The sequence below is a fragment of the Micropterus dolomieu genome, linkage group LG06 (genome assembly GCF_021292245.1).
Source record: "Micropterus dolomieu isolate WLL.071019.BEF.003 ecotype Adirondacks linkage group LG06, ASM2129224v1, whole genome shotgun sequence".
NCBI lineage: Eukaryota > Metazoa > Chordata > Actinopteri > Centrarchiformes > Centrarchidae > Micropterus > Micropterus dolomieu.
The window spans coordinates 5,250,639-5,273,444 of NC_060155.1; the positions used below are offsets into that span (position 1 = coordinate 5,250,639).

Sequence of the window (22,806 nt, forward strand, 5' to 3'; positions counted from 1 at the left end):
TGCTGTGCTCACTTAAAATTGCTGCGTATGGATTTTTAGCACCTACAATACAAACAGCAATGAAGGAATTGGAAAATGAACAATGCTATGGATTATAAATCCATGGAAGGCAATAACACGGCTTATTAATCAAAACGATGGAATTCACTGCTGTATAAAGCAAGAAGGATTATGGCTTGTAAATACAGTGTACATTGAAATAGATTTATGAATTTATACAAACCAACACAGCGGCTTACAATCCAAACAATGGAACAGTTTGCTTCACAAAAATCAAGACTCATATACACAATGCATGTGGTAAGACAGTTTATGAATTTAAACAAGCCAATGCTTGCTTGTCAGTATTTTATACTGTTTGTCTACAGGAAGGAATTGTGTGCTCATAAATGAAATCGTATACAGTAAGATATTCGATATGTGCATAGTAATCCTGCAGGGCCAACAGTCACACCACAAGCCCCAAATGCAGAAATGAAAACATTTCATATAGCATTCTATTATACACATTCAGATTTTTTACTACTCAGCCTGTGAAAATGCTTAGTCATATTGTGTTGTGGCTCTGGAGGGAGTTTCAAGGTTGAGAAAATTACCTTAGTGCCATCACCAATTCAGGCATGCAAACTAGTCAGTAAAAAAGGTGAGAAGGATACGCAAGCAGATAAACACACAGAGACGGTGTCAAAGGGGGCTGTTTAAGCTTAGCCTACATATTTGTATAGATAACTTGCAATTGTGTACTGCAACAACAGAAAGATACCAACATACCAAAGGGGTGTGATGATAGACTTAGCTCACGAGAACAAGGCAAGAAGACACTACTTTATAGAAAACAATCAATGCTGAAATATATGAGTTGGGGGGTGTGGGGGTCCTCCACATTAAACACTTAATTTCCTGCCTTCTGGTGAAATTTTCTGCATCAATTTCCTTTCCTGCAATAATTGATTTTGGAAATGTTTTTAATGATGTAAAAGAGAAACACAAAATTCATGTGGCAGGTGACAACTGAAAAACTAAAAATATAAGAGAACAGAAAACTGTCAAGAAGTTGTTAAAGTCATTGACTGGTGCTGCACGTTTTGGGGTCATTTTATAATTAGAAGCTTGATTTTTTTTTAGCTTAAGTTAAATAAATAAATAATAATAAATAATAGTGTAAATTAACTTTTCTCAAAGCATTTTCATTTGTTATTTAACATTACTGGTTGAAAGCTATTCAGAACATTTAAAAAATGCTTTCAAAAAGTGGTGGGGACAAAACCAGCCATATTAAAAGGTGGTGTGGACATGTCCCCATCCCCAGTGGAAAACACCGAAGTTTGTATCCTGTTGACTTTAGCCTAGCCTACTGTGCTGCCTCTGATCTTCATAAATTAGCTTAGCTGATATTATTGGTTAATAACAGCAGGCAAAGTTATAAAACTGGCAACATCGCTGAATCTGACAGGACAGTTCCGATGAACTCTACGTTCCGCAGCATCCACACATGTTCAGCTGTCAGACTGCGCAGTGTAGCGGACTTGAAAAAAGACCCGCCCTACTCTGCCTCTGATTGGCTGTCAGGTTTAGCCATTATGAGTGACGACTGATTAGGCATGTGCAGCTGTAAATTTGCAAAGCTCGTGCTAGAGTGGACTCGGTAGATATAACCGACTAACGACCCCGGCACCCCCCATAATATTTTCGGAAATGCACAAATCACGTGGGTGACCCATTCTGGTTTCTAAATGGCAAATTTGAAAAGGTGAGGAGTTTGCATGCCTGATAATTCCAAATACTAAGGTCTTGGGTTTAGAAACTACCATTTTGTGTAAAGAAACTTGGTGTTCCAAACTCGGGAAGTTGAGTTTGAAAGACATGAGCGTTACCTTGTCAGGAGGGCCTAATGAAAACAAAACACACAGCCACACTTGAGGCTCTGTGAGGCTGTACTTTCTCTCAAGCAGTGCTTTCAGAGAAATGCTAACATCAGCAGGCTAACATGCACACAATGACAATGCTAACATGCTAGTAAAGCAGGTAATGTCCACCATGTTTACTGTGTTAGAATGTGAAGATCTGCAAATCAGCACAAACCAAAGTACATCTGATGCTGATGGGCGGGCTGCAGCGTATCATTCGGTCTGCAGAGAAGGTGACTGGTTGTCCCCTTCCATCTCTTCAGAACCTGTACACCTCCAGGGCCCCGTTTCAGAAAGCAGGCTTAACAAACAAAGGAGTTACTGATCTAGGGTTTATCTGGTCTCGCTCTCTGAAACAGAAAACCCTCATCTCAGGCTTAACAAACTCAGAATTTTCACTAATCCGCTTTCTGAAACGGGGCACTCTGAGGTGTGCAGGAAAGATTGTAGCTGACCTCTCCCCCCCTGGTCACAAACTATTTCAGACAATCCCCTCTGGCAGGAGGCTGCGGTCCATCAGGTCCAAAACCTCTCGCCACAGAAACAGCTTCTTTCCGATTGCAGTGGGTCTCCTCAACAAGGCCCGGGTCCCCACTGTCACTGACTCTCATGACCCCTCCCCAAACACACTGACACACACACTCCTACAAACTCCTGACCTCCTTTACGACAACGCTCAACTGTGCTTTATGCCCATGTTGTGAATTTGTGCACATACATACTATATTCTCAATCAAATATTGCTTCATTCTGATATGTGTGTGTTAAAAAGCATGAGGCAGCACGTTCTGCCAAATGAGTCCCAGAAATCTCTCGTGTGTAATAACCAAAACTGTTAACTAGGCTTGGCTGTGGCTCAGGAGGTAGAGCGATCGCCCACTAATCAGAAGATCTGAGTTTCGATCTCAGGCTCCTCCAATCTGCATGTGCAAGTGTCCTTAGGCAAGATACTGAATCCAAATTGCTCCCATGAATGATTACTTTCTGATGAGCAGTTGGCACCTTGCATGATGTGTGAATATCAATACATATCTGAAAAAAGTAATTGTGTATAATGAGATTTTGATAATGAGTTTTTGATACTTAGTTGCAATTAGGGATGGGGATCGTTAATTTTTATTGATATTGATACCCTTATTGAGACTGCATAATGATCCGAGTCTTTATTGATACCACTATCGATACTTTACTACTATTTGGTGACAGTTATTTGGTCAGACCAGACCCAACGGGAATGAGGTAGGCCTGCCCGTTTGATACCGCGTTTCGGTGCCATCAGTAAATAAACATTAGCTTTCTTATCCAATGCATTTCAAGTGAAACCAGATTTGACGCTCAAGACATAAGGTTACATTATAGGACCCGCTAGTCTCGATAGCAGTATCCAATAAGCTCGGACCTTATTGATTTTCGGGTTTTGAGAAAGTTTGGAACCAGGTCCTTTTAGAAGTGGATATTGATCCCCATTCCAAGTTGCAATAAAGTGTTTATATATGTAATGTGGCCTTCTACTTTTACTGATTACTTACTGTAAGCAAAGGACCTGTAGATGTTTTTTAAACAACCTTTGGGTTGTTTAAAGATAACTAAGATAATATGTAAATATTTACGAGAGGCCTGATTTAATTAAAAATGGTCTATTCAAGTAAAACCAGGGTTGTTGGTGCTTCTTTATTTTTCTTGTATTCATGGGCTCTCAGTGTCTCAGTGTTGTCTTATTTTCAGATTTCAAACATTTAGTTGATGCTCCGCAGGTATATTCAATTTCTTACTTCTTACATAGTGCTGCTGGGAGACATATTAGCAGTTACAGGAATCACATCTGTAACTACCTTTTGCTTTCTCCAAACGGCTAGTCCTCGTCTAGTCACTGCTCCTCGTACAACAAGACGACAGTCAAGTCAGAACATTATACAACCATCATCCACTACATAATCAATCTGGGAACAAATACCAGCTCATTTCCATTCAAACACACATCCTTTAGATGTATATAATCTAGTGACTGTACTGATAATCTAGAGGCAACCATATACGGGTTTAGGCTCAAAGTAGATTATTGGCTGCACACATTCAGCCAATCAATATTTACCTCGATTTCCCTGCTGCTGCCTTTGTCAAGGTCAAGGTCAAAGTTTATTTATATAGCATGTTTACATACAGTCACCACTGCCCCAAAGTGCTGTACAGATACTGAGAACAGCATAAGATAAAAAGCATAATAAATAGCCGAATAAAATAGCTCGTCAATGATTGTTGATTTGTTTTCCCTCCACAGTCTGTGTTTACTGATATGAAGAGACATACATAATGTTTGCATAATGAAACAAACTACTAATAAATGATGGATTCTCTTTTTTCTCTCTCCTGCAAGTCTACAGATGGACTGAGAGGTCAAAGAGAATCTGAATTATAGAATTGAACTGATGAAGTTGAGATAAACAGGGCTGCAGTATGGATGAAGTTTGTACTAGAGATGGTTAATTTGATTGCCTATGAGATATCGTACAGGTACAAGAAATCACATCACACACTACACTATATCTATATCTATATATATCTCTCTATATATCTATATCTATATCTATATATATATATCTAAATACTACTGTATATATATATATCTAAATACTACTGTATATATTTCTATATATATATATATACTCCTGCCCTCTGATGCATGCTTATTAAATGTGATTATTGGTCAGTGGCCAGAAACCATCAACTCAGCACTTTCATTTCCAATAGCGCTGAACACCTGATGGCATTTAGCCAACAGCAGTTTAGCACTTTCTTATAGAATATTTATTTAGCTTTTTTAGTATGTAGTACTCTGTGGGAGATCTGTCTTTCCAGTCTATCAGAAGCGCAACCCAAACGCAGTCAGGATGGCAGGATTATATCAGTGGTTTAATGACCAAAATATCTTACAGGTGGCTACAAGTAGACAGACAGCCATGGAGGTAGACAGGTTTGGGTTACAGAAGTGCAAAAACAGAAAGCAAGATAGCAACTAAGACAAATGACTAAAGGAAGTGACTGGTTTATGAAGAGAGCTGATATGGGAATGCAATGCAGATGGGGAGATGGGCGAGGAAGCTCAGGTGAGGGTAATGAGGTGATTGCAGGGAAGATGGGAGTGGCAGGATCTGAACTGAAAGGAGAAAAGTCTAAAGGGCATCTGGGGAACAGGTGAGGAGTAACGCTGAAGGAGCCAGGGAAAGTGTGGCTGAAGTGGGGGCAGGAAGGGACATTGTGAGGGCCTTGGATGAAGAGGTAGCAGAAACCCGACTGAACAGATGTGCACATTCAGCACACTTTTATAGCCAATACTGCTGATCAGCCAACAGGATTTAGTCGATAACAGATTAGCATATGTGAAAAGAGAGTTTTTTTCTAAGGATACACATATCTCTGGAGGATCATATGCTGTACTACGAGCTGCTGATTTCTAAACTTTACTTCCCTAGCAGGTACAGTGCCAAAGCCTGTATTGATAAATATGTCAAATTGGCATCTTCCATATTTAGTACCACTTGGTGGCATTTTGTCAGTAACAGCTTAGCATGTGTGAGGATGCAGAGGAGTTGGAGTTTCTACCTTTTTATCTCTGCAAAGACAAACAGCAGCACCTGCGCAAGGAAGAAACAAACTTTTTTTTATTGTCTTTACCTGAAATGACCATACACAAGTGTCACCAAAGGGTTGTGATGGTGTAGTGCAGGGTGGCAGCTTATATGTCCTTTGTCATCTTGGCCATTTGCCTCATGAACACTCCCAAGAACTATGTCTAAAGTTTTGGGAGCTTTAATAGCTTAGTATGCGGATACTATGCTGTATCTGTTATCCTCCACCTGGCCCTAAATATAGGACAGGATGTGCACACGACTGCCTTCCTGCAAAAACTCATAATAAAAACGGTTGAGAGTCAGAGCTCTATTAAAGCTGACACACACTGCTAATTGGTATTCAACTTAACATGACTTCATTGTTATGCACAAAACGGAGGGCTGCTGCCTGACTTGCTGGTGCATCAATCAGAAATAAGGAAATAATGAAGACATATGCCAAACAATGGCAAATGGTAGTTGGAAAGACGAACATCTGTCACAACTGGAGAGTTACCAACAGACAGAAAAACACTTAACACAATAAACTGGAGAACTGGAGAACAAAGAAGATGTACACCAAATAAATGCCTGTCTGTGTTGGAGAAATACGGAGACATTTGCTAAAGGATGGAAGTCTTCTGTACCGCTACTAATGAGGGAACTGTTCACTGTCCATATGTATCTCATCCTTACCTATGAACAGCTGGCTGTTGAGCTGCAGGTGGAAGTGTCCGTCAGCAGGAGCCTCCTGTGTGGCGGCAGGAAGTTCATCCAATCGGAGCGACGCCTCCTTGACGTTCCGCTCGGCTCGGACTCGATGCCACCGGTTGTCGTTCAGCGGCGCGCTCGACTCCACACGAACCTCCAGCGGCCCGTTACCCACGTCAAAGGAGAAAAGCACCTGAGTGGAAGCTGACGGGAGGGAGACAGATGAGACGGGGGTCAAAGGTAAAGGTATGATTCATGGAAAGCACGGCAACAAAGGGGAAAAACAACAAAGGAGAGATTAGAACAGAACAGAAATATGGTGAGTCAGGATTGAATGAGTAAATAATCAGGCCAGTAGACTACCGTTTTTAACATAATTAAAATTACTTAATTAAACAACATGTTTTATTTCCAGAAGAAAAGTTAGATTCAGATTGACACACTGTTTCAAGCTAATTTTGAGTGATACATCCGTTGCATGAGCCTTTTGATCACTTGCCTTTTCTTCAACTTCATTATCACCCTGAGGGATAATTCATTTGTAGACAGGTATTAAATACATTCTTCACAGAAATACACTGCGTTCCTTTAATAACCATTAGGTATTTTATTAAAGTCACTGTATTAAAGTGATTGAGATATTACCAAGTTCCCTCTTGAAATATAGTTAATAGGTTGGACAATGTGATCGTAATGACTTGCAATTTGACCTGCTAATGTGTGTCTTGGTGCCAATTTAAAATATACTGAGGGCCCTCTCCCATCAAAAATTACGGCAAAAATGCATTGGGTGTGTTGAAAGCTCCTCCACGGAAAAGAAATATTTCTGAAATCTCCCTGTTGGAAGTGTGTGCTGTTACGTTTGCTCCACCAGCTCCAACCAGGCATTGCCCAAATTTGACCTTCCTGGCTTTCTTTGGACCAAGGTTACCACAGAACAGCAACACATTTACTGCATTTTCACTGAGCAGATCTGCATTTGATTGGTTGTTATCAGCATGGCTGAACAGTTGACTAATGTGTGATTAATCACAACAATTGGTTGAAGCTGTGCATTTTATCAACTGCAGTAAGTCTGTGCATTAAGGTGGAAAAAGGGGTGTGCAATATGGATATCTAATATTGATATGTATAGTGAAATGCATTTGCTGGAAATAATGATAAGAATGATTCTGACAATACTGTCCAGGTACAAAACAGCCCTTCCTATATTTCAAATTTTCAGAGACAGTTAAAGCCATGACTAGCTTCAGTAATTCCATGTGATGTTTTATTCAGCATTTACTGTTCCTGAGGTTTACTCTCCATATTCTAAGACAAATCAGCAATACAGCAGTTGCTATAAGAAAATGAAACCGGCAGTGTGGTTACTTACATCATCATAACATAACTATTTAATGCATAAAATTCACCAACACTCCCTTCTAACTTCCTAGCAGCTATCTAAAAATGTCTACAACATTGTTCCCTCTCTCCTGCTGTTATTATAGAACAAGTCTGAGCTAACTGCGACCCCTCGACTCATAAATATTAAACACATAAATATTTTTTTAAAAACCCGATATTGATCGTTTTTCAAAAATCTACCATTCTTATGTACATGACATGTAAGGCAAGCCAAATACTGTTGAGAAAGGTTTTGTTGGATTTTTAGTAGTTAGCGTTGATACAAATGTCAATGGGATTTTGAATGAGGTTTTCTTACTTTTCTTATTAAAACACCTGGAAGTTTTGGTTTCACTCTCTATTTTCAAGCAGCGCTCAGCCTCACAAAATCATTGTCATGTTCAGTCCAACAAAAGGAGTTTAGTTGGGAGAATACAACCCTCATCCTTCAGGTTTTGGATGGAGAAGATGTATCACGCTGTGAGCATCAAGATGAAACAACATCCCAGCATCATAAGGTAACTTCATTTAGAAAAAGTTCTCAGGCTCAGCCTCAATGTTACGGAGTCATATGAGGAAGCTGGCAACAGGGCAGCAGTATTCAAAGCTGGAACAACACACTGACAATGATTTCCCAGAGGAGAGAGGCTGCAGTGTCCCTGTATTAGATTCTATGTTTGTGTCTCTTCAAATCCCATTCCTATAAAAATGCAAAATGCAGCACAATACAAAAACTGCAAGCTAAACCAAACCAAAGATAGTGAAATGGACTGCTTAAGCATCAGAAAGCAACCACTTGACGTTCTTTTTGGTGAAGCTGAACCATGTTGTTTGGTGGGTAAAAAATGCATTTCCCTCGACGCTTGTGCACTGGAGGAAAGGGGAGCTCCACTCCTTTATAATAATAAATCTGCAGGAACAGGCATCCCTCCTGAGTAACGTGTTTTTACAAGCAGCGCATCACATCCAAACAATGGTGCACAGCATTTGTCTCGATAAGGTAATGAACATCTGATAACTATAGGCTATATGAAACTATGCACTCGTATTTGCTTCATAATTTGTCCTCCTGTTCACCTCGTTTATGAGAATAAGTTGCACTGCATGCAAGCAGTCTATTAATTAATATGATTCCTGATTAAACTGTTCAACATATTTGAGGCGTTCTTTTGCAGAAACATATATCTCTGTATGTGTTTATTATCCTAAATCTGGATCCTTTTGTGTGCGCTGCAACAATCTTAAATTGTGGGGGGGTTTTGTGCACTTCAGGGAAAGTCAATCAAATGGGTGTTTGTTTATTCAGAAAGGCTTTAAGCCTATAATATTCAGAGGTAACATTTCGATTTATTTTACACAATAGTAGGCATATTCATATCAAACTGTTTCATCCTTCTGCCATGTGAGTCGCCGTTTCTCTTTTCTCCTCTTTATGTGCGTACGCATGCCTCAGAGTTTATTTACAGGACCGCACATTCTCCCATCAAGTTTCATCACAACCTTTGCTTGGGAAGTGGCGTACGCACGTTTCCAACCCTGTTTTGTACGTACGCACTGTGTATAAATGAAACCTCCGATGAAACAGATGAGTTTTTGAGTGTTAACTCTTTATATTTGCTGTAGTTTTCAGGGGCTTTACTGCTGTTCAGTGAACTGAACTCAGCCCCATTCAGCACCTTTGGGATGAACTGGAAAACCGACTGTGAGCCAGACCTTATCACCCAACATCAGTGGCCAGCTTCACTCGTGCTCTTGTGGCTGAAGGGGAACAAATCCCTGCAGCCAGGCTCCAAACATTTGTGGAAGTTATGGATTTCCAGAAGAGTGGCGGCTGTTACAGCAGCAGATTAATGCCCACAAATTTAAAATTATGTTTTACAATCACATACGGGTGTAATCTTTAAGTGTTAGATGGTTAATGTAGTAAATTATGTAGTAATGTAGTAAGAGACTAAGTTGTTAAACTTTGTGTCAGGACAGGAAGGTCAAGGCAGCTGAGTTCAACCTAAAATAAACAATATTTTTCCTCCAGGATAGTTTGATACAGATTATGTCCTGTGTAAAACCTGGGGGGTTTGCACAGATCCAGATTAAGACTTTGACTTCTCAGGTTTCACTGACACATCATTCTAATCCGGATTAAATGTTCACCCTTCAGCTCCTACTTACAGCTCAGTTCGATCCGTATGAAGTCTTTGATGCCCAGGTTTTCCAGGAACACACCAGATGAGGCCGTGGTTTTAAACAGGAAGGAGATATCTGCACTCAGCTCTCCGTGGAAGGTGGGAAAGTGAAGGTACGACGTCTCCTTGTCGAAAAACGCAGCGTTCCAGAAGTTCTCTGAAAAACACAATGCAAATTCGCAGTCAAGATCTTTAAATGGAAATCACGTAGCAACCAAATGAGGCAACACGTTCATTAAATGAGCTTACACAAGGGTATGATTTCTGTTATGTGGTCTTGTTTGATTAATCATGCCAAACATGGATTTATCCATCTACTTGGGTAGATATGGAGCGTCTGTAATTACGAATAATTCAATGAAGGAAAAACAGCATGCTACTTTGATTTACCTTGTAATGCATTTAATGAGAAGAAAGTGTCAGAGTGTGAAAACTTAAAAGGAAATAGTTCCGCTAATGATAATTATCTTTTAGATGTTGAGTTGCCCAGAAGAATTCATTTATTACAAAAAAGGCAGGTGCAATAAAATATTAAACACCTAATCCTGTATTTCCATACCAACAATAGGCCTGAGAGGAATTAATGATGATTAATGAATTTATTTGCTGCTTAATTGAAAAACGGTGGCTAAATGTGGATTTATCCGGTTCAGAAACCTTTTTTTGTTTGTTAGTTTGAATCCTTCCATCAGTTGGACAGAGCTGGACTTACTGTCTCCATGACAACGGAGGGGTCCCACCCTGTAGGCAGCCTCTGACCCCGGCCTCTGGAGGTCACCCAGCACCAGAGACCGGACAGGGAGGCTCTCCTTGTGGATGAGCAGGCCGGAGTCTTCAGCCCTGGAGGAGGATGAGGAGGGGGAGGGGGAAGAGGAAGGGGAGGCAGAAGATAGAAATGGGGGAGAAAAAAGGAAAAGAACAATAAGGAGGAGAAAATAAGGAGGAGAAGAAAGAGGGGAAGAGATAAAAAACATAAGGGGTGAAAGTGAATGAGAAGGAAGCAAAAGAGGGGATGAGATGAAGAAGCAAGCGGAAGAGGGGTGCAGAAAAAGACAAAAACATGAAAAGGGAAAATGGAAGAGACGGAGGAAAAAGAGGAAGAGATTATAAGAATATGAGACAAAGGGGAAGCAATAAAGAAGGAGAAAGGGAGAGGAAAGAGAAAATGAAAGGATAAGGAATAGGACAAGTACAGGACAGAAGTAACAGAAGAAGGAGAAGAAGACATGAAAAAAGAACAAAAGGAAAGAAAAGAAACCAAGAAACAAAAGCAGTGGAAGGAGAAGAGGGAGTTAAAGAAGGAGGACAATGAGATGAAGTAGTAGTAGAAATCATCGAAGGAAAAATACACTTTAATTATTCTTATTTGCTTGCAGAAACATAGCAGCAAATTGCACTGCTGAACTAGGACATGTGCAGTGTCTTCGACAAATTTTCCAGGAAGACATTTTAATAGTGAGCCAGATCGTATGATCCTGAGACAAGAGTGTTAAACATCGCCAATATTTGTGACAACTATTTTTCAGAAGAGCAGTCCAGACAGACAGCTGGGTGAGCAGCGCTGCCCATTTACACCCATGTTCAGCTTTATGCACTTCTGATAATCTACACGTCAATCTTGTTGTCAGGTGAGAATTTTCCAGGATTGGAAGCGAGTGGCGTATTCTCACAGCCCTCTGAGGATCTGATGAATGGTCTGTAAAAAATGTAACTGAAAGTTTGACAGTTTGGGTCGAAAGATTATAGAAAGAAGGAACTGAGGTGTGAAGAAGACTTGACAGCATTGGTCACAATATAACACATATTAAAAAAAAAAGGTTGAACTAGTTTTCCCTCAGAGCTTGTGCTTAAGAGGCAGCAACTTCATGTCCTTTCAGTAGTGTAGTATTATTTTTCATTCTTGTGGTTATTCTTACAATTCTGTTAATATGTGTTGCATGTTTAACCTACTTTTAACATAAGTTTCACAAAGATAAACTCCACTGCAAAGATGTTGCAAATATTGGATTGCATTATAATGTAAAGGACGTTTTCACACAGTGTATCAAACTTGACTGGTTTCAGTGACGTGTCAATCCAAATAAAAACTTAAACAAGAGTTAATTGGCACACATTTGTGTTTATGCAGTAAAAATAATCATGTCTGTATATATATAAAGCTCAGTACCACTCGACGCGGTCGGCGTCACAGTTGCAGTAGTGTTGTGGGTCCACACAGTCGCCCTGCAGGCCGCAGGCACACTGCTGGCTGCCTGGCTGAGCGCCGCCCCAGTAAGTCTGGACACGCCCGGGACCGGGACCACCGAGCCACCAGCTCAACGGAGAGCCATCTGAAACACGCACGAGCAAACAAACCCTTAACGTCTCTAAAGATGTCCAACAACGTTCTTATTCAGTCTACTTCAACCTTTAACAAGAACAATGAACGGTTAGGTTAGCTGAACTGAAAGGTTAGCTAAGTTAAAGTTAGTAAACCTCAGCTGGACTACTTATGGATGATCAAAATTCACTGTTTAATCATAAAAGCTTCCCAATTTTCAAACAACTTTTTTTTCTCACAGATTTAAGCCTCAAGAACGAAGCTGGGAGAACGACTTGATCAATTGTTAGTGGTACCAGCATCCTTTGAAGTAATTTTACTGAATGTTTCTGTAATCTCTCTGGTAATAAATAGAATTTGTGCACATACTTAATTTAAAACTATATCAGGTCATAAAAAGGAAAACCAAAGCAGCGAAAATCTGTCTGAGGGATGCCATGTGTGAAAATAGCAGAGTGCTGTATCTCTTAGCCTCTCAAGATGAATCCAGTGTTTTAAGTGCAGGGATGTTTGCCAGCCCCTGCCCCCAACACTGAATATATTGTTTTGGATGGAGGGCAATGCTAGTATACAGTGAAAAATGTATTTTGCACTATGAGATTGTGTAGGTGGAGAGGAGTGAGAGAAGGTGATTGGAAAGGTCTCTGTTGAGTCAGCACTTCTTTCTTTCCCAGAGAGCAGCAGGGAGTTAATAATGGAACTTGTATTTCTCTACCCATTCTTCCTTTTCTACCACTTTGACTATTTTCATCCATCATATTATTACCTGCCACCTCAAAAAGTTGCTTCCCTCTTTTATAGTCTATGTAGCTCCACAGGAGAGAGAAAGATGTGTCCTCACTAGTTGTAAGGATGTCAACTGGACAACTGGCAAGCAAAAGAATGCTTTATAAATGACCGGTTATAGAGTTATCTAAATTGTGGTCGATTACTTTTTTCTGTCCACTGACTAATAAATAATTTCACTGTTTCAGAACTATTCATAGTTACAGCGGTGCTTTGAGCTAAATGCTAACTTTAGCATGCCAACCTGCTAGTGTTTACCAGATTCACTATCTTAGATAAGTATGTTAGCATTCCAACATTTGATTTGGGAGTTATCATTAGCACACACACGCTTACTGTTTTATTTATATATTTTATATTTAATATATTTTTATTTTTGTAACACAAACTCGCAATTACTGTTTTATTTATTTATTTTATTTTAATTTTTAATATAGTTTAATTTTTCTAGCACACATACGCTTTAATTACTTTACGCTTTAATTACTTGTTTAATGAAATGTATGGGGTTGATTGTTCTTATGTTGTATGTATGATGCTTTGGCAATATTGTTGTTACACATTCATGCCAATAAAGCTAATTTGAATTGAACTGAATTAGCATAGTATAACCAAAGTAATAGACAACAACAGTATTTTGACCTGACGATGGCGCTAGAGGAAAAGTCAGTGTATCTCCAAAGTTATCAAAATACAAAATGTCATGGCAATCCCTCAGATAGTTGAGTTATTTCAGACTGGATCAAAGGGGTGGACCGACCGACAAACCTAGAGCCATACTGCTTGCATGGCTAAAACTGTGTGTGATCAAATGTACATATGTCCCTGATGTACCAAACAGCGACTACACTGAATGATGCTCTCTTTTACTTGTACATGGATTTGAATGAAAGTGTAAGCTGTTGCAGTAACTGCTACCAAGACAAATTCAATGGAACTTAGTGATCAAAGTGATTCTCCCTCCTTTTTAATACTCACTCTGAGTCAATAGCAGGTACTAAACTAAACCCTAACAATCAATTTCATTTGATTCAGTCATTTGTGAAAGAGAAGAAAATAATGTGCAGAGCTGAAGAGAGCCTGCTTAACCAAGCTTTCATTAACTTTGATTTAACCCAACAAGTCAATTAGGTACAAGTCTTGTTTCTGCCTTCTCTTATTTAAATGTGCACTTGAGGGGTATTGAGGGAAACTGAGTAAATAAAATACTCTCTCCAAGTTAAGATTAAATAAGAGTTAAAGGACACAGATTAGATTAAGTAAAATCACAAACACAGAATGGAATAAAATCAAATGTGGCTCCAGTAGAGTACATGATTCAAGTTGTTGAGACAGAGTCAATGACAAAATTTGTTAAAATATGAGTAACAACACAGTGTGAAACCAGAAACTCATCAGGGTTCCCAGCAGGGGCGATTCTAGGATCAGACCTTTCGGGGTGCTCAGCCCCTAATGAGAATGTAGCAAGCTTACAATGCCTTACAAAAGTGTTCACTAATTGGTGGAGAGTATAAGTAGGCCTACTAGAGCGGAGCGGGTCAGTAAAGTGCGTCACTTTTTGTTGAAAAGTGGTGGAGACATAAGGGCTCAGATCAGGGGGGTGGTGATACATTTGTGTCATGAGACGTGACGATGCACGAGAACAAGACAAGAAGATTTGTAGCACTATTTAGATTAAATATTTGATGCAGAAATATATGTGAGGGGGGTCTGGGGGTCCTCAACCAGAAGATTTTAGCATTAAATAATTTACTGCATTCTGGAGACATTTTCTGCTCCAATTTACGATGGGAATGTCTTGTTTTTATATGAAGGAAAGCTATACTGCATTGCATGTTTTCTTATTGTGCAAATAAACCTTTTCTCAAAGCATTTTCATTTGTTAGTTACCATTTCTTGGTGCAAGCTGTTTTTCAGAACGTTTTTAACAAATGCTAACAAAATGTGGCCAAAATCAGCCATTTTAAAAAGTGGTGGGGACATTTCCCCAGCGTCTACAGTGTAAATGACAGAGTACTGAGTTACTGAACGCACAATCCTTGGCATGAATGTGCGACTGGGAGGCAGGTCAGCTGCACTGGACCTGATGTTATTCAAGTCAGCTGTTAGTATAATGTTACTATATTACTTACATAATCACAGCATATTCAATACATTCTCATATACTGTATAGTTTACGACTAGTTTAGGCCTGTTATGAATATTATATTCCAGTAAGCAGTGTTGGGAAGTAACTATATACAAGTAATTTAGTTACATCATTTAATTACAAATGAACTGTAACTAATATGTTACAGTTACTGGGGAAAATGTTCATGATAACATCGGGGGTTACATCTGAATATTTTCTGTAAAAAGCTCGGCTATATGTTGAATAATATTAATTTTGTTGCTTAGCGTTTTTCATGTGCACAATGCCTTTCTTTGCCCGGTCCAGCCACAGCAGTTCAGTAAAGTTTGATGCTGTTCTGATGCCTTTGATTGGTTCCCATGTCTGAATTTGCAGCACCACCATCTGCCATTTAAACTGTGTTTGCATAAAAATCAAATCCCTCATCTTCAGCTTTGAGGAGGCCTATATCTGGCTCAGCTTCCCCTGTGCTGGGCTCTGCTGATTGTACAGCTATATATGCATGAAAAGAACATCAGTAATAAATATGACTAACAATAATCCATTTCTAATTTTACTTTTCCTCATCACCATGACTGGGATCATCATCACCATGTCTCTCTGTATCACCTCCACTGACCTTAACAGCTAATATATATACAGACACACAAAGATTCCTCGCTTATAGAAGGATGTTGTCTTTCAGTGATAACACATTGCAAACTGTTGTTTATTATATATATATATATATATATATATATATATATATTTATATTTAATTTCAGTATATAATAAATGCATTATTCATTGCGTACATATTTCTTCTGCTGCTGGGTCCTGCTTCATCTGCACCTGCCACAGCAACTTCCACCAAGGAAGCAGTCGGTTAATTTAGCGCATTCAGCTGCCTCTTGTGCCTAAACAGCGTTCCACTGCAGCTGACCGGTCCACCAGCGTGGTCGCGGATCATTAAGTAAAACATTAGAAACTAAAAAATGTCAGTATTTAGGGACATAAAACCCGTTTAATGTAAGAAAAGCCATATTAAACTGCAGGCTAATTAGTTGTCCCTTCTCTTTCTTCTCCAAAATCTAACATTAGAGGACAAAAAAACAATTTTCAGAAAAAACTAATAAATTATTGTATTATTTTTTAGGGGTGCTTAGATGAAATTTAGGGGTGCTTCAGCAAACCAAGGCCTGCATAAATCAGTTAATCACACCATATGTTAGCCCCTTTACTAACAATCACAACCTCCTATGAGCTATGGCTAAATTTCATATCATATTACGGCCCATTTTATTGTAATGTGAGAGACAATGCTAGCAAAGTGAAAAACTGTGCTGTTAGCCAGTATTTAGCCGATGTTTGGAACACATACAGCTGGGCTTCATTCATTGTTTTGACTCAGGCTTCATTCATATCCAACTTTCTCAACGACACCCAACACATTTGAAACCATTGCTCCTAGCCAGAGCTGAAACACAAACCTTAAACCCTTGCAGGCAAATCAAGCTGGCAAGCACGCAACGTCTGCAAACATGTTAACCACTTTAATATCATTCAACCATTTAAAAGAAATTGAGAAGAAAACGTTATAAACCTAATAAAAACAATTACAGTTACCAGCCGGCAGTGACTAATATTTACTGTACCTTTTTGACCGTTTGGGTCACTTTAATTAATGTCTTCCAACCTGTGCTAACATGTGACGCGACTCAGGGGGGCATTCACAACGCTGCCGCAACATAATGTTAAAATCATTTTCCAGGAAAACACAGGATTTTCCAGGACATTTCACTTTGTCTGTCATTTTCCAGGTGTTTTCCATGACTGGAAAATGTGAAACTGTTTTCCATGTTTTCCAGGTTCACCAGGACGTGTGGGAAAAAAAATTCTAGTTTTTTGGGAGTCCCTTACCTGGAGTGTTGAGGAGGCGGGACTTCTTACACTGGTAGGACAGTTCCTGTTCGCAGTGCTCTGATTGGCTGATGGCGGCCAATAGCTGCTCCTCTTCAGAAGAGTAGTCAAAGTGGACTAAATGCTGGTGTCCCCCTGGGGACAGGTGGACTCTTGTGAGCTCTGTGTTGTTGTGCTGGATCACCATCCATGTGTTCTCCTCTGGTGGGGGATAGATACATTAATATTCATGCTGATTAGTTGCTTCTACTGATTCATTTGCATTTGCTAATTCATACTTTCTCTTTTGTCATAAACAGTATGTTGTATCATACACTTGCCTTAGCAAGAACAGCCATTACCCCTTTAATGCATAGAGCGGTAGTCTACATCTACAGAGTCCTTACTAGAAAATGACCATCTTATATCTCAACTTCTCACTCAGACTTAAAGGAATAATTTGCCATTTTGGGAAATAGGCATATTATTTTTCTTACCAAGAGTTAGGGGAGAAGATTGATACCACATATATATCTGTACATTAAATATGAAGTTACAGCCGGTTAGCTTAGCTTAGCACAAGGACTGGAAGCAAAGGGAAGCAGCTAGCCCCAAAATACACCTTCTAGCACTTTTAAGGCTCACTAATTAGCACACTGTACACAAACTGAAATGTATAACCATTCTTTGTTAGCTTTTACTTTTCAGTTTTTGGTATGGATAAATCAAATTAGATATATTATGTTAACAAATGAGCTTTAACTTCCTGGTTCTAGCTCCATATTTAGAGAACAGGTATTTATCTTATCGTCTAACTCTTAGCAAGAGAGTGAAAAACCCTACAGTGTTCTCCAAAATACAGAACGATTCCTTCAACCAGCTCCAGTGATTGGTCGACGCTTCAGTAGCTACTGATCTGGGAAAAACTGCTTCTAACTGCGTGAGTTCGGATGAATAATCTGAAAAATAACCTAATAAACTGTGTGGCCATTTAATTGTGTCACTATTGGCCTACTTATAAATACTAACTTGGTCTTCAGAGAAGGAGGTGATATTTGGCTCCTGAGTGCAAATGCCAAAGGAAATGTGTAGGCATGAACTTTAAAACAATGAAGATTAATACACGTATGCAAAGTATATGAAGCAGTGAGACAGAAAAAGAGGAAGCGTGCCATCATTATTCATTATCTATGTGATTAAACAAATGACACAACATTGAAGAAAAAGAAGGGATGGATGATAATGTGGGTCAGAGCGTGATGAGAGGAGCATCATCAGTTCGAATTATGTAAAAAGTTTAGTGATACGAGGATGAGGGGAGTTGGTGTGTGTGTGTGTGTGTGTGTGTGTGTGTGTGTGTCTCACCTGTCATGTTGCAGTAGACCAGCTGCGGTTTGATTGGTCCGCTGCCGTCCACGTCAATATAAAAATGTCCCGACGTGTTGCCGTTGTGTTTGTACGCCTCGCACGACTGTTCGTACACAGCTGGGAGGAAATGAATGAGATCAGCTTCAGCATGAATCACATCAACATCAGCACTTTAGACACACACAGAGGAGTTGTGAGGGGAAGAAGATACACACTGTGGAGGATTATGGGTGCTGCTTCATACGTATGTATCACCACCGAGCCCCATAAAGTACAGATTACTCCAGCTGGAGAGGATAGTTTGACTGATGGGAGTACAAAGTTTCAATAAATAAAACTTTAGACCTTTATCAGCCCTGCCTCTTCCTCTCTATCTCCATAAGTCTTCCTCCCTCCTCTCTGTCCCCCCCCACACACACACACCAGTGCATCCTCTGCAGTCAAAGAATTGAGTCCTTCGAGTCAAATCCATATCTAAAGGTTCCCACAATCTGCTCACCTGTTTATCTCGCTTCTTCTCCACAGCCAGGGGCCTTTCATTTATCACATTCCCTCAGTGTGGTTAGAAAAAGGTTTTCACAGAAACATCAGCAATAAAAATGATACCAGGAGTGAACTGCGTGGTAAACTTTCCTCCTTTGGTCTCAAGGGCTTGACTCGAGGGGTTCGGCATCCAAACCGGTAAATCTTCATTGTCATTTATTTATTGGGCATTTGGCACTTTAGTCACAGCTACAGTATCATTAACTTCCATCATATCACTCACATTCAAGCAGATTTTATAATACTGTAACCTTAATTTGAAAGAAAGGATGCGCAGATATCAAACAGAGCTCACATGGGGTCGTCTATTTAAAGGTTGATTCCAGTTTAGGTATATCAGTATCTCCATTTGTATTTGTTATATCAATGTGGCACCAACCAAAGTAATTGCCGAGATCGGGGAAAAATCTCTTAAACATGATCCAATAAAGCAAAAAACATATGTGGTCAGAAGATTGTATAAAAAAAAAGAAAAGACAGTAACCTATTTACCCAAATTAATGTAGTTGAAGGTAAAATTTTGGCAGTATTCCCTCATTGCACAGGAAAAAGTACATGCACAGCTACGGTAAGAACCAAAGGTCCAATTTGAGCCGGAAAGTTGGTCTGTTTACCATAGGCAGTTCTGGTAATAATATTTCAGTTTGCCTTTGTTTTTTCTTCCAGAATAAGTTTGGCTCACCTGTTGGTTTTGCTAATTATATGCCCAACATTCAGTCAAACAAATAGGAGGCATGGTCAGTGATAACCATTAGAATGTTTTCTGTGATTACTGTTTAATGGTTTTTTATTGCATATTGTATGAAGCACTTTGATTGCCATTTAAAATGTGCCATACGAATAAACCTGATTTTATTATCTTTGTTTAATGGGTTTTTGCCACATGATGTTTCATTTAATTCCGTCTTCCTGTGTTTGCTCTGCCTCTGAGTTGAAATTACGCATGAGGGGAAAAAAATCCTCATTATTCTGTTCAGTCACACTGCCTCATTTCTGAATTTTATTACATAAGCCCCATCTCACCTCTCTACCTGTCTATATGTCCCTGTCTTTCTTCATTTGGTTTGCTGATATTTGGCTGACAGGTCACTTACAGCTGTGGCAGGTCGCTCCGCTGTAGCCGCTGTCAGAGCAGTTACAGTGGAAGACGGTCCAGGACTGACTGCAGTGGCCGCCATGTTCACAACGACTGGGAGAGCACCTACGAGAGAGAGAGAGAGAGAGAGAGAGAGAGAGAGAGAGAGAGAGAGAGAGAGAGAGAGAGAGAGAGAGTTAATTAGCTAAGAGTTAATTTAAGATTAACAAGGCTGATTTATTTGCTTATTATGGCATCTTAAACTTCTGGAAACAATTCTCCTTTAATGTCAGGAAGAGTACACATTTTACATGAAATCATTTATATTTTAGCTGATTCACTTCCAGTGTTTTGTTCAGGGGCTCTTCTTCAGGACACACTTACTGCATTTTCACACATGGTTCCTGAACACCCAAATTAAAGATCCGCTCTGTGATTTTGTCATAAAGCCCAATCACAAATCTTCCAGTTATAAAGCATCCACAGTTCTAATTTGAAGGTGTTATAACAACATCAGGGGTGGTATCATTGCGGTAATAAGTTTAATTAAAGCATTTGCATGTTCATACATGCATACACAGATACATAAGGCAAGGCAGGTTTATTTGTATAGCACATTTCTACAACAAGTCAATTCAAAGTGCTTTACACAAAACATAAAAGCAGCAAAAGGAAACTGAAAAAAAACCCACATTAAAATATAATTTTTAAAAGGGTGGAATAGAAAATAAAACAGGGTAAAATACATTTTAAAGAGTTAAATAAGAAATAGAAACTGGGTAAAACAGGACAGTAAAAGGCACAGTGCAGTGCACGACATTAATCCACAGCCTTACATTTGATCTAATTAAAGGCAGTGGTAAAAAGAAAAGTCTTCAGTCCTGATTTGAAAGAACTGAGAGTTTCGGGAGTTTGTTCCAGATATACGGAGCATAAAAACTGAACGCTGCTTCTCCTTGTTTAGTTTTGACTCTGGGGACAGAAAGCAGACCTGCTCCAGACGACCTGAGAGGTCTGGATGGTTCATAACGAAGCAGAAGATCAGAAATGTATTTATGTATTTTGGCCCTAAACCATTCAGTGCTTTATAAACCAACAGCAGGACATTTCTCTGACAGACAGGAAGCCAGTGTAAAGACCTCAGAACTGGAGTGATATACATGTGTACGTACATACACATGTCTGGACACCAGAATACTAGAGTACCAAAACGTTAGTAGGTAACAGGGAAAAGGAATACACTGTCACAATAAAAATTCATGTGTTTACATATTGATCAATTTAGAGAGCATTTTCAAGTTTACTCTTGGTTTGTATTGTGGTGAAAACCTATTTACGGTTGCTAGCAATGAGGCAAGCAGACTATGCAGCATACTGTACTACAAATAGTTTAAAAGATTAATGTGTAATCCAGACAAGTTCAAATATCATTACTTAATTACAACCCTAAAAGTCTTGAGGAGCAGAATGTATGCTTTAATACATTGTATATAGCCTTTTGTGGTAGCAGAGGAAACTGTACTAAATCTGATAAGTGATGTTTACTTGGCAGCTTGAGAGGTGAAAACATGACCTCTGTAATCCGCTCCTCATCTCTGCTTGAGGCCAGCAATCCATGGTATCAGCTGGCATTAGTTGCTACTAGCATAACCTACCCAAATGTCGGACCACACTGACATGAAAAATTAGTTCATAAATGTCTATGAATCAACATACTGACCATTTTTCATGAATCATTATCTAATGATTTTTTTATATAGTATGTCTTAGTCTGTTCTCAAATAACTTCATTATCATCTAGGAACAACTTATTAACAGTAAACAAATTATGCTTCCTGATAATTCCTGAACTCACAATTTTGTCTACTGTAGCGGAACATGTTATCAGGCCATCCTGATTAATCTTCAATAAAAATGGGGAACCAAGCTTTCAAGCTGCTATTACCTTTCAAAGCGAGAAAAGTCCTTCATTAAACTAAATGGCCCTCTGATGAAATGATGCATCCTGTTTCACGGAGGGAAAAACCTTTTAGTGGAAGCTCTTCAAGGTTATTTATCTGATGGCCATCAATATCTCTAAATAACACCTAAATAATGCTAAATAGCAGTGTAGGAGGAACAGAATGTCAAATATAAAGTCTTTCATTTTAATATCAGTTTGTACTGAGGTGAAGTTGTTGGTTTGAAATAGAAAAGCACTTCCTGATTTTGAATGGGAAAGATACGATTAAAAGAATAATTTCTTTATTTCACAGTTTTCTCTTCTTTCATTTCATATAAAAAGGACACGTTTTTCCTGAATACAATATATCCTTTCACTTCTTTTTGGCAGCAGATTTTCTCTGATTGAACTGAGCTGCTCTTCTAAAGTGCTGCCACACTGTCTGAAGAAGCTCTTTAAATGTTCCCAGGAGACTTCACTAAGCTCTGTGTGTTATTTATAGATAAATATCATACTGCTGTAACCATCGTGACAGCAGTCCTGTGTAGGAAGGAGGACGAGGGATGAAGGGGGCGGAAGGAGGGTGGCAGCGATTGTGCATTTATTTGACACTGAAAATGAATTAAATCTGCATGTAGATGCTCGAAGTGTACTGGATGTGGTAGGGGTTTAAATGCTACCAAGGTAGTTTAGAAAATGTATATGAAATGAAAAACGATGGGAGAAAATGCATTCATATTAACAAGCATCCATTTTTCTCTTTCAACTTGCTCACACATTTTTCATTGACCTGTCAGACAAAAGGGTGTAAATGAGACTCCTATCCCCTGAGGGCCACTGTAATTCATGAGCTGCAATGATCGGGTCATTTTTTTCAATAAAAACTGAGTGGTTTATTATTAGAGATCAAATATGTATGTAGCAGGCAGCAGTAGAAATATTGGCACCTTTGTAGTCAGCAATGGAAG

At 39.2% G+C, this 22,806-nt stretch overlaps 1 protein-coding gene across 8 annotated transcripts in view; it reads right to left on the bottom strand.

Annotated features, from left to right (window-relative positions):
• Positions 1 to 22,806, bottom strand: part of LOC123971870 (contactin-associated protein-like 4) — a 156,039-nt gene that overhangs the window by 25,277 nt on the left and 107,956 nt on the right. For all 8 annotated transcript variants that reach the window (XR_006825316.1, XM_046050900.1, XM_046050899.1 and 5 more), the window contains 7 exons: positions 19,916 to 20,022; positions 18,276 to 18,395; positions 16,932 to 17,132; positions 11,963 to 12,125; positions 10,508 to 10,635; positions 9,782 to 9,952; positions 6,212 to 6,430 (listed from right to left, as the gene is read on the bottom strand). Coding sequence is in view for 7 of the 8 variants with exons in the window: in XM_046050900.1 (XP_045906856.1) it covers positions 6,212 to 6,430; positions 9,782 to 9,952; positions 10,508 to 10,635; positions 11,963 to 12,125; positions 16,932 to 17,132; positions 18,276 to 18,395; positions 19,916 to 20,022 (1,109 nt within the window). In the remaining variant the exon portion in view is untranslated. The remainder of the gene's footprint in view (positions 1 to 6,211; positions 6,431 to 9,781; positions 9,953 to 10,507; positions 10,636 to 11,962; positions 12,126 to 16,931; positions 17,133 to 18,275; positions 18,396 to 19,915; positions 20,023 to 22,806) is intronic.